The sequence below is a fragment of the Doryrhamphus excisus genome, linkage group LG9 (assembly GCF_037039965.1).
Source record: "Doryrhamphus excisus strain RoL-2023G ecotype Guam linkage group LG9, RoL_Dexc_Guam_v1.1, whole genome shotgun sequence".
Taxonomy (NCBI): Eukaryota; Metazoa; Chordata; class Actinopteri; order Syngnathiformes; family Syngnathidae; genus Doryrhamphus; species Doryrhamphus excisus.
In genome coordinates this window covers 20,665,145-20,677,587 of record NC_136365.1, presented here as the reverse complement: position 1 = coordinate 20,677,587, position 12,443 = coordinate 20,665,145, and the positions used below count along the sequence as shown (strand labels likewise).

Below are 12,443 nucleotides of genomic sequence, written 5' to 3'. Positions count from 1 at the left end.
TCAAATCTTTAATTTAAATAGAGGAAATGCTTTCACACAAATTCTGTCCCGCCTCTGTTCCAGCTTGGGTATACAGTAAAGTCTCGTTATATCGATATCGGTTATAACGAATTACTGCTTATTACGATACTATTTTCATTTCCCGGCAAATTTCTAGTTTTTTATGATATAATTAGTTCCGTTAGTACGATACCCGGTTATTATGATGTACATGCTGGCGTTCGTTGGTTCTTCTGTTGCAGGCATGTGTTTGGCCAGCTATGTGGGGCGGGTTGAGCATGACCTGTGAACCAGGAAGTGCGCCCTGGTGGTGGAAGTGTGAAAAATAAAGTTGACTGGAAGCAGCCGTTCGCCGTGTTCTTTTTTTGGTATTGAAATCCTTAAGCAAAGATTGATTTAAGCATTATTGCCCACTTTTAATGCAGTTCGGCGCAGGATCGGATATATCGACAGTCCGGTTATATCGATATTTTTTTCCGACTCTCGACAATATTGATATAACGAGACTTTACTGTATGATACTTTCAATGGCAGAACATGTTCTCCATAGACTTCCATTCATTTTTTTTCTAATTGGGTGCTGATTACACAGAACAGAGAGAAGGGTAAAAACTGGTTCTTAGGGGAAGTCTGCGTGAAAGCGCCATTTCCCCTTTCACGCAGAACAACCCCAACGCCAACCCGGCAGTTTTCCATTTTTTTTTTAGGGAATATCAAAGCTATTTGCGGCGTTAAGATGTTCTCTTCCATAGTTGTGGAGTGGAATGTGTAGTATTTTCCGTTAATGAGATGTGTGTGTGTGTGTGTGTGTGTGTGTGTGTGTGTGTGTGTGTGTGTGTGCAATGTTTCTCCATCCCTCCCATCACGTGGGCGCCGAACCATGCAACGTGCGCAGCTTGTCATCATTGTTAATTTCACATCCCGATGAGACCCCTTCTCGCTCTTACACACACACACACACACACACACACACACACATACACACTCCCTGACCAGCAGTAATTAACAGCCATAGCTAATGATTCCTTAAGTGGCGGCTTCATAATGATCTGCTTTTCATAATTCCATGTGTAATTTAATAATTCCCCCTTATTAGCGTATTAAGTGGCAAGACGTGGAAGGAGGGAGGGAGGGAGGGGAAGACGGCGGTAATTTGAAGCGCTCACCAGGAGCATCTTTTAATTGATGGACCGTCATGGCTGTCTCGTTAACAAAAGGGGGCTCGATATGATCTGACTCGAGATGTTTTAATTACCGAGTTGACTTAGTTGACTCGCAGTTTTACTGTCATTTAAGACGCCAACGTGTTTTCCTCAACAGGTCACAGCATTAGGTACACCTGTACGCTACGGTGACATGACAAATATCGTAATAAAGTAATATTGTGAAATTATTATGAAATTAATACCTTAAGTAGTTTATTGTGAGGTTGGACTAATATGGTGTTCAATACAGGTTGCTGTCCATGGTGCTGAATCTGTTCTTCATTTCTTGTGGGGATATAGGAGGCATTATTTATTATTTACAAAACTATTTATTCTGATTTTGTGACGACGGCGACATACTTTTATGATTTTAATCTTCACCGAATACCGTATTGATATTGTAGTCATAAATTAAAACATAACTCATATGTTTAGTTTGGTCTATATCACAGTTTCTAATGTGTTTTTTTTTAAATAACAATCATTAAATGTATCAGTAATCAACTATTTCACATTTATCAATCATAAATACACATAATTACATGCCCAATGTTATGACATTTTAATAAGCAAATGAGAACAAACTGCATGCATACAAATAATGCATAAATTAAATATAAATTAATAGCAATATTGCAGTAAATAAGACCACAAAAGCAGATATTTCACTTCCAACTGTGTAGTAATTATATACCAAGAAGAACGATGACTAAAATATAGCTCATGTTTACATAAAAAATACATACATATTTATATTATATATATTTATATTACATATTAACAGATTTTTTTTGGATAGTAAAACATTTTAATGGTAATTTTTGACAAACTGTCCGCGAACCATTCATGGGTCCCGAACCACCAGTTGAGAATCACTGGTTTATATATATGACAGGAGCGCTATGCTGTTTCAGGTCAAAGATCCTCTATATGAAAGGAGCTATGTTGTTGTTGTTAAAGAACCTACTTACAAATAAATGCTAGTCCAAGTTCCTTTGTACACTTTGTCGTGTTTTTTGGGGGCCAAACTTTTTCCACCGAAGGCCACGTATAAAAAAAAAAAAAAATCTCAGGATTTTAAGGTTCTTAACAGGCTAAAATTTTATTCATTTTTACTTTTTTTTAAAGTGAAAAAGCATATTTTTATTTTTAGTTGTAATTTGTACTTTTTTTTGTATAATTAAATGTACTTGTGCCGCATTTTGGACACCCCTGCATTACCCAAATTTTGAATTGAACTCGCCAGTCTGTGTGATATCATTTCACGGCCCCCCAGGTTTTTGTTTCCCGGGGGCCACATGTTTGAATACCTGGAGTTGTCTAACTTTTTCCACTGAGGGCCGCATACTAAATAAAACTAAACCGCTTGTCCTCATCACTAAGGGGATGCGGGAGCCTATCCCAGCTGATAGGGCACATATAGACAAACAACCATTCACACTCAAAAAAAATTTTTAAATATAATTTTAAAAGATTTGCATTGTTATGAGTTATTTATTTTGGGTGTATTTTTTTTTTTATTTCATATGCGTCAATGGCCATAATTGGCCCCTGGGCCACACTTTAGACACCACTGTTCTATACTATTTAAAGCAGGGTTTCCCCAACTGAGGTTAGGGAGCGTAAAATTTGTGTTTTTTTTAGGGGCTAGTCTGTCATTTTGTATGCAAATATTTTAATCATCCTTAAACAGGATGATGCATATGATATTATTGCAATACTTGAAGTATTTGAATACTTTTATCACAACATTTTTTTTGTCCTGAGTTGATAAAAAGATCAGAAACCTCCATGACTAAAAAAAAAAAAAAATAATCAACATCATTTTCTCTCATCCTTTCCTCTTCAAAGTGTGTATTTAGGAGGATAAAGGTGGTGTTGCAGGGGTGGGGGAGGGGGGTATGGGGTTGGGGGGGGGGTATGCATTGGCAAGCGAGCTGTTTTTCTGGCGGGCTGACATCTGGCAAGTCTCCGCTCCAGGGAGCCATCCGGGCCTCCGTAGAGCCCCTGATTAAGGCTCTAATAGAATATTAGCATTTGCTCTCAGGTAAGCTGCAGTAATCTGGCAACCCTGAGTCACGTGCTGGTGCTGATGGCGCCAAAGAGGAAGATGGAAATAGCCATTAAAATATATAAAAAAAAAAAAAAGGAGTCAAATCACATGGATTGCATTTGTGTGCACAATGATAATAATAATAATAATAATAATAATAATCATAATGCTAGTAATAAAATGGCAGCATTTTACAAGGGAGTGAAAGGGAATGCTTTAAAAAAAAAAAAAGCAGTGCATCCCTCAGCTAAAGCGTTTCCCTCCTCCTTCATCAATAAATAAACAGACGAATAAATAAAATAGCACAGCATATTAGCATGTCTGGGCTTCCCAAAATAAATAATAAAAAAAAAACATAATAAATCAAATGGTAAAATTTTCTCTTTAATGAAACACATTGCAGTTCAATTATTGGAAATAAATAATAATTATTATTTTTTTGTAAATGAAAAAAATAAAATAAATAAAACCACATGATGTGTGATAAACAATTTAAATAATTTAACCAATATATATTTTTTTAAATTATTTAAAAAAAAAAAGAGAAGCAACATACATTACAGAAATACCTCAGCTAAAACAGCAATACAGCAAAAACCTGTACGAATATATTTATGTGCAGCGATGACGTATTTACATTGTATTGAATTCTAATGAATATTACAAAAATAAAATCATAACATGAAACAAAGTGATTGGAACAAGCAACGACTTACTGTACTTTTAAAAATATTTATACAAATAAACAGCAGTGGGGGGGGGGGTTCAAGTGTGGGAGACAGAAAATTATCTCATATATGATTATACCATTGTTAAAAAAATTAATAAAAAAAAAACATATGAATATGTACGAATGTACGATTCACAATTTTTTTTTCTCAGGCAAAAAAAAAAAAGGGGGGGGGGTGGTGATGGGGGAATCCCAATAAATATGTAATGAAGTAAACATGACCTCACTTGATAAATAGTTCATAAGATGCTGCAGGCCCATATTGGACTGTAAACTTATTGCAATATAGAATAACATTTTAATTAAATTTGTTTTAAAAAAAAAAAATTAAAAAAATTAAAAAAAAGGCCTAATAACATTCTGGTTAATTTTTTTTTAATCCTCCCCCCTCACAAAAATATCATAACAAAATTGCACAAAATGAAGTGTTAAATGATGCATTTACAGACAGATATTTGGCAGTCATCTATCATCGTTATTATTATTATTATTATTAATTATTATTATTATTACATCTCTCACAAGTGGACCCTGCTTGAATGAAACGTCCCTCATAAATAAACCAAGTGCTCTCAGTTGCTATTTTCCACGCATTCCTGCTCTATTATAGCCGCAGTCCCGTGAAATGATCGTGAAATCATCGTGAGTGGAATTGTGGAAATGTCATTTTTAGTCTTTTTTTTTGTTTTTAAACAAATATTGGAAAGCATTCGGCCTTACTTGTTGCCAGGTAGATTCCACGGCTCCGTTTTTTTTCTTCTTATTATTCACAAAGTCATCGAAGATGGAAAATGGAAAAAAAAAAAAAAGATTTTATGTTTTTTTTTCGTTGTTGAAATATTTAAGTAAGAAATTTATGATACAAAGCGTCCAAAGTCCGAGCCAGAATCGCTGTGGTGCGTTCAAACACACGCGGAGTACTTCATCCGTTTCTGTTTCTGTCGCTGGTTACAAAACCAGACCCGGACGACGTTCTTTTTCAGGTCCAGTTTTTCAGCGATGGCGGCGATCTTCTCCGAGGAAGGCCGAGGCTGAATGGCGAAGTAGGCCTCCAGCGAGCGCTTCTCCGGCGCGGCGATGGAGGTGCGTTTGCGTTTCTTCTCGGCGCCGTTAAAGAGCTCGGGTTTGTTGAGCTTCTCCCGGTGGGATTTCTCGGCCTCCTCCAGCCACGCCTGAAGAATCGGCTTCAGGGCGATCATGTTGTTGTGGGACAGCGTGAGGGACTCGAAGCGGCAGATGGTGCTCTGGCTCAGGGAGCCCACGCCGGGGATCTTGAGGCTGGCGAGCGCGGAACCCACATCCGCTTGGGTCACTCCGAGTTTAATGCGCCGCTGCTTGAAACGCTCCGCGAAGGCCTCCAAGTCCCTGGGATCCGCGTCCACGTCGCTCATACCGATATGCGGGGGCAAGCCGTGGGCGTGTGCCATGTTGATTGCAGCCTGGTGCATGTGATTCATACCCGCCATGTGCGCCGGGTGCGCGGGCGTGGACACCACTGAGCCGTCCGGCCCGGCCATGGCTCCCAACGCCAAACCCGGAGTGATGTGCTCCAGCAGGTCGCCCTCCAACGCCTGGTGCGGCTGGTGGTGGTGGTGGTGGTGGTGATGGTGGTGGTGGTGGCCGTGGCCGCCCAGCGCGGAGGGGTGCGAGATGGGCACGGAGGAGGAGGACGACGACGAGGAGGTGCACGGCAGAGTATTCATGGTGTGGTAGGTGGCGTCCGGCTTGAAGGGGCTGTGGTGCGGCGGGTGGTGGTGGTGGTGGCTCTTGGTCTGGGAGACGATATCCACCGCGGCGAGAGCTTCAGCCCGGGCCAGCAGACTCTCATCCAAGCCGCCGAATATATTGCTCTGCAATTGCAAATAGAATGCACACATTATTGTCAGTTGGGAATTGAACCCCTCCGCTCCATCATGTGGTTTTGAACATTTCCGGAAAAAAGAACCGGAATAAGGAAAGGGAGGGAGAAACATGGCTCATAAAAATTAATACACTGACTGAATTCATAAGTGGAGTAAGCTGCAAAAAAATTATTTTGGAAGAAAAAAAAAAAAAAAAAGAGTCAAAATCCGCGCACGCATCCATCCACGATATGCATACATACCGGCGGTGTGGGCAGACAGGCTCGCCTCATCGCTTCCGATCCGCTGGTGCTGATGATGCTGCTGCCGCTGTGACGGGACGACGAACAGGAAGACGAGGATGCTGAGGACGGCGTGGACGAAGACGACGAGGCCGAGGAAGTGAGCGTGGACGAGGACGACGAGGAGGCCGAAGAGTGCAGTGAGTACTTTGCTTCGGCCAGGCTGGCGTGGGCCATGGCGGCGAAGGGCTGCTTGCTGCTCAGAGACATCATCATCATGTTTGCGCGCGTCCGAGCCCCGGAGTGCTCCTTTTTAAAAAAAAAATTGAGATAATGACTCCGCCTCCTCTTTTTTTTTTTTTTTTCTTTTTCTGACTCCTTCTTGTTTGTGGTTGCTCCTCAGCTTCGGGAGTTCTGTCGGTTCCGATTGAGGAGGAATGTCTCAGATTTGGAACGGATCGGTCTTAAAAGACCCTTCGTTAAAAAAAATAAAAAGTTAAATCGGCCAGCCATGCAAAACAGCACTTTTTTTTAAAAAAATGAAAAAGTCCGGAGATTGTTCTCGAAGGAGAAACAGCAAGATGAGTTCTCTGAGGATTTTTTTGTCTTCTAGAAAGTTTTCCGAGCGGTGGTCCGGCATGCAGGGTGGGTCCTCCTCCGCGATGCTGAATGCTGCTGGGACGTCAAGTGGCGACGCTGTGAGGCGGAGGGCAGACTGACTCTCCTCCCCGCCCCCTTTCTCTCGCTCTCTCTCTCTCTCTCTCTCTCACTCTCTCTCTCTTTCTCTCTCTCTCTCTCCACACACACACACACCTGCTGAAGCTAACCCCCCCCTTTTTTTTTCATGATTTATTATTCTTCATTAGCCGTACCATTAGTGGCGCCGCAATGGGGGGCGGCGGGGGGACGGGACTCAGGCATGCACCAAGTGACCTCCCAGGGTCCGCAATTCAAGACTTGCACCCAAAGTTCCGATCTGTGCCTAAAAACCACATCGTGGTTTTCGACTAGACTTTTTTTTTTTTTTTTTTTGCAGCGCTCCCTTAATTACTACAGAGTGCTGCGCTCTCGTCATATAGAAGATCTTTGATATTGTTTTTGCGCTCGATTCGTAACAAAATGCTGTTATATAGAGGATCTTTGACCAGCGTTTTGCACCGGGTCTTTTAAAAAAAAGTCGAAGATCTTTCACTCGCGTTTTGCAAAAGGCCCGTAACGACAGCTACCTCTCTTATAGAGGATCTTTGACTAGAATTTTTGCAAAAGGCCCTTGAAAACAAACAGCCTGTCAGTAAGGATCTTTGATGAGTGTTTTGCAATAGGCCCTTAAAAATAGAAACCTGTCCTATAGAGGATCTTTGACGAGCGTTTTGCGGTACGTCTTAGAAACAGCAGCCTGTCCAATAGAGGATCTTTGACTCGCATTTTGCAGTAGGTCCTTGAAAACAAACAGCCTGTCAGTAAGGATCTTTGACGGGTGTTTTCGGGTAGGCCCTTATAAAATAGTAACCTGTCATATAAAGGATCTTTGACTCGCTTTTAGGATCAGGCTCTTAAAAAGCAGCCTGGCGTATAGAGGATCTTTGACCAGCGTTTTGCACCGGGTCCTTAAAAAAAGTCGAAGATCTTTCATTCGCGTTTTGCAAAAGGCCCGTAATGACAGCCATCTCTCTTATAGAGGATCTTTGATATTGTTTTTGCGGTAGACGTTTCGTAACAACAAGCTGATATATAGAGGATCTTTGACTAGCGTTTTTGCAATAGGCCCTTGAAAACAAACAGCCTGTCAGTCAGGATCTTTGATGAGTGTTTTGCAATAGGCCCTTAAAAATAGAAACCTGTCCTATAGAGGATCTTTGACGAGCGTTTTGTGGTACGTCTTAGAAACAGCAGCCTGTCCTCACAAGGATCTTTGACTCGCATTTTGCAGTAGGTCCTTAAAGACAGCGGCCTGTCCAATAGAGGATCTTTGACTAGCGTTTTTGCAATAGGCCCTTGAAAACAAACAGCCTGTCAGTAAGGATCTTTGACGGGTGTTTTCGGGTAGGCCCTTATAAAATAGTAACCTGTCATATAAAGGATCTTTGACTCGCTTTTTGGATCAGGCGCTTAAAAAGCAGCCTGGCGTATAAAGGATCTTTGACCAGGGTTTTGCACCGGGTCTTTTAAAAAAGTCAAAGATCTTTCACTCGCGTTTTGCAAAAGGCCCGTAACGACAGCCGCCTCTCATATAGAGGATCTTTGACCAGCGTTTTGCACCGGGTCCTTAAAAAAAGTCGAAGATCTTTCATTCGCGTTTTGCAAAAGGCCCGTAATGACAGACACCTCTCTTATAGAGGATCTTTGATATTGTTTTTGCGGTAGACGTTTCGTAACAACAAGCTGATATATAGAGGATCTTTGACCAGCGTTTTGCACCGGGTCTTTTAAAAAAGTCGAAGATCTTTCATTCGCGTTTTGCAAAAGGCCCGTAATGACAGCCACCTCTCTTATAGAGGATCTTTGATATTGTTTTTGCGGTAGACGTTTCGTAACAACAAGCTGATATATAGAGGATCTTTGACCAGCGTTTTGCACCGGGTCTTTTAAAAAAGTCGAAGATCTTTCACTCGCGTTTTGCAGTAGGCCCGTAACGACAGCCACCTCTCTTATAGAGGATCTTTGACCAGCGTTTTGCACCGGGTCCTTTAAAAATTTTTTTGCATTTTTGCAATAGGCCCTTGAAAACAAACAGCCTGTCAGTAAGGATCTTTGACAAGTGTTTTGGGGTAGGCCCTTAAAAATTTTGCAATAGGCCTAACAAGACAGAGGATCTTTGACCAGCGTTTTGCACCGGGTCCTAAAAAAAAAAAAGCCTGTCCTGTCAAAGATCTTTCACTCCCGTTTTGCAGTAGGCCCGTAACAACAGCCGTCTCTCATACAGAGGATCTTTGACTAGCGCTTTGCAGTAGGTCCTTAAAGACAGCCGCCTCTCTTATAGAGGATCTTTGACGAGCATTTTTTTGCAATCGGCCCTTGAAAACAAACAGCTTGTCAGTAAGGATCTTTGACAAGTGTTTTGTTGTAGGCCCTTAAAAATTTTGCAATAGGCCTAACAAGACAGCAGCCTGTTATATTGTTATATAGAGGATCTTTGACCAGCGTTTTGCACCGGGTCCTGTCAAAGATCTTTCACTCCCGTTTTGCAGTAGGCCCGTAACAACAGCCGTCTCTCTTATAGAGGATCTTTGACTAGCGCTTTACAGTAGGCCTGTAAAGACAGCAGCCTGTCCTCACAAGGATCTTTGACTAGCATTTTGCATCAGGCCCTTAAAAAGCAGCCTGTCATATAGAGGATCTTTGATAGTGTTTTGCACTGGGTCCTAAAAAAAAAAAAAAAAAAAAAAAAAAGCCTGTCCTGTCAAAGACCTTTCATTCGCGTTATTTAAAAAAAATTATTTATTTTAAAAAATAATATATAAATAGAATATTTAATGCAAATTTAATTCCAGCAAGAATCACTGTCTTTGAAAATTAATATTATTTACTGTAATGCATTTATGGACAACTGATGAACAGAATATTTAGATTTTTTTTTTAAAATAACTTTATTTCATTTTAATCTTGTTGCAGTGTACTTTTGTTGTGTCATTGATGTCTTGAAATCCCCATCGGCCGCCACCGCCACGTGTACGGTAATTGCCAGTAATGTTTGCTAGAATAAAAAAAAAAAAAAAAAAAAAGCATTTGCTGCAAGGTGCTGTTGTGCTCTTAAAAAACAACAACAAACAAGTAAAAAAAAAAAAAAAAAAAAAAAAAAGCCTCTGTGGAATTGCACAAGAAGAAGAAGAAGAAGAAGAAGAACGAGGGAAAAAAAACAGAGCGCTCACTTCAAGGCACTTTGGCAGCTAAAAGTGCAGCGTGTGAAAATAAAAGTAAGAGATAGAACACACACACACACATGGTAGCAGTAAGTCAGGTGTTTGCTTTTTTCCTCTGCTTCCTTCTCGACTCTTTTCCTGCTAACGTGTGTGTGTGTGTGTGTGTGTGTGTGTGTGCTTTACACAAAGACGTCGTCTCCACCATCATCACGTCCCCCAGGAGCCCTCCATGTTAACAATCCCAATTACACACAGACCACCAGAGACAGCTGTTTTTATTACCGAAGCTCCATCGCCGTCGAGCTCGCAGTCGAAGTCGAAAAAAAAAAAAAACCAGGAAGTGGATGCTTTTGCTTTCAAAGACGCCGCCCACCCTCCCCCTCCTTCTTACTTCCTTTACAAGCGGGGAGCAGGAGGTCAACGCCGGCGATGGCAGCGGCGGCAAATTGAAAAGAAGGCGTTTGAGTAGCGATTTATGTATATTTTATCAACTGCTCTGCCAGGGAAATGTGACAGCTATACAATGGATGCCGCTATAGATCCCCCCCCCCCCCCCCCCCCCCCAGCTATAGGCCCCCGTCGCCCTTGCCTGTGCGTGGTTTTTATTTCATGATTTCATGTGTTGCGGAAAAGGCGTTCAGGAGCCTTGCTAAGCGCCTCCCAGGCTCACCGCTGTATCGTATTGTTAGCCGTAATGAAGGCGTTTTATTTATCCATGTAGGACACGGTGCTCCAAAGTGCAGCCCAGGGGCCATAAAATGTACTTAATTCATTATTAACTCATTCAATTTCCGAATTTTTAATTTTTTTTTTCAAATGACACCTCAGATGATTTTGACTGATATTTCAAGGCACACAAAATGTTAAAAAATAGCAGTAAAACAAAGGTAAGTTTCAGGAAAATATCAGTTGCCAACTAAAAAACAGAGGAAAACAATATTTTGTTCATTCATTCATTCATTTTCTACAGCTTTTCCTCACAAGTCTTCGAGCAAAGAGGTGGGGTACACCCTGGACTGGTGGCCAGCCAATCACAGGTCACATATAGACAAACAACCATTCACACTCACATTCATACCTATGGACAATTTGGAGTCGCCAATTAACCAATTTCAATTTCAGACATTTTTCAAACGACACGCCAGATGATTTTGACTGATATTTCAAGGCACGCAAAATTTTAAAAATTAGCAGTAGAACAAAGGTAAGTTTCAGGAAAATATCAGTTGCCAACTAAAAAAGAGAGGAAAACAATATTTAGTGGAAACGATACATTCATTCATTTTCTACCGTTTTCCTCACAAGGGTTGTGGGGGTTGCTGGAGCCTATCCCAGCTGTCTTCGAGCAAAGAGGCGGGGTACACCCTGGACTGGTGGCCAGCCAATCACAAGGCACATATAGACAAACAACCATTCACACTCACATTCATACCTATGGACAATTTGGAGTCGCCAATTAACCAATTTCAATTTCAGACATTTTTCAAACGAGACGCCAGATGATTTTGACTGATATTTCAAGGAATGCAAAATTTTAAAAATTAGCAGTAGAACAAAGGTAAGTTTCAGGAAAATATCAGTTGCCAACTAAAAAAGAGAGGAAAACAATATTTTGTTGAAATACATACATTCATTCATTTTTTTTACCGCTTATTTTAATAAGGTTCATGGAGTGCTGGAGCCTATCCCAGCTGTCTTCGGGCAAGAGGCGGGGTACACCCTGGACTGGTGGCCAGCCAATCACAGGGCACATATAGACAAACAACCATTCACACTCACATTCATACCTATGGACAATTTGGAGTCGCTAATTAACCTAGCATGTTTTCGGAATGGGGGCGGGGGGGGGGGGGAGGTAATCGGAGTACCCGGAAAAAAACCTTCCAAACATTCCAAAAACATGCTAGGTTAATTAGCAAATTGTCCATAGGTATGAATGTGAGTGTGAATGGTTGTTTGTCTATATGTGCCCTGTGATTGGCTGGCCACCGGTCCAGGGTGTACCCCGCCTCTCTCGCCCGAAGACAGCTGGGATAGGCTCCAGCACCCCCTGAATGAATGAATGAATTTAATGAGTCTCATTTTATCTTACTTTATTTTAGTTTATTTTAGTTTTGTTTGGTCTATTATTATGAACTCAACTCATTACTCATTATTTGTAATGAAGGCTGTCACGATGTGTTAATTTAATTTAATTTAATTTAATTTAATTTAATTTAATTTAATTTAATTTAATTTAATTTAATTTAATTTAATTTAATTTAATTTAATTTAATTTAATTTAATTTAATTTAATTTAATTCAATTTAATTTAATTTAATTTAATTTAATTTAATTTAATTTAATTTTACTTTAATTTATTTTTATTTTGTTTGGTCTATTATTATGAACTCAACTCATTATTTGCAATGAAGGATCGTGGAGTTCATTTAGTTTCCTTTCATGCCTTATTTCCTGGTTCATGCCCTTATTTTGAATTCACTTCCTGTGTTGCTCTATTCTGTTTTCTGTT

At 40.6% G+C, this 12,443-nt stretch overlaps 1 protein-coding gene across 1 annotated transcript; it reads right to left on the bottom strand.

Moving 5' to 3' along the window:
• Positions 1–3,621: 3,621 nt before the first annotated feature.
• On the bottom strand, positions 3,622–6,750 carry pou4f2 (POU class 4 homeobox 2). The gene is made up of 2 exons (XM_058091012.2): positions 6,093–6,750; positions 3,622–5,838 (listed from the first exon to the last, which is right to left on the bottom strand). The coding sequence occupies exons 1-2, from the start codon at positions 6,348–6,350 to the stop codon at positions 4,891–4,893; spliced, it is 1,206 nt and encodes a 401-aa protein (XP_057946995.1). The 5' UTR covers positions 6,351–6,750; the 3' UTR covers positions 3,622–4,890.
• Positions 6,751–12,443: the final 5,693 nt, after the last annotated feature.

Excerpts from the sequence above, each read along its gene's own strand:
- pou4f2 (XM_058091012.2), bottom strand. The coding sequence starts at position 6,350 with ATGATGATGATGTCTCTGAGCAGCAAGCAGCCCTTCGCCGCCATGGCC. Across the intron at positions 5,839-6,092 it reads CCTGTCTGCCCACACCGCCG|AGCAATATATTCGGCGGCTT; the intron begins GTATGTATGCAT and ends TTGCAATTGCAG.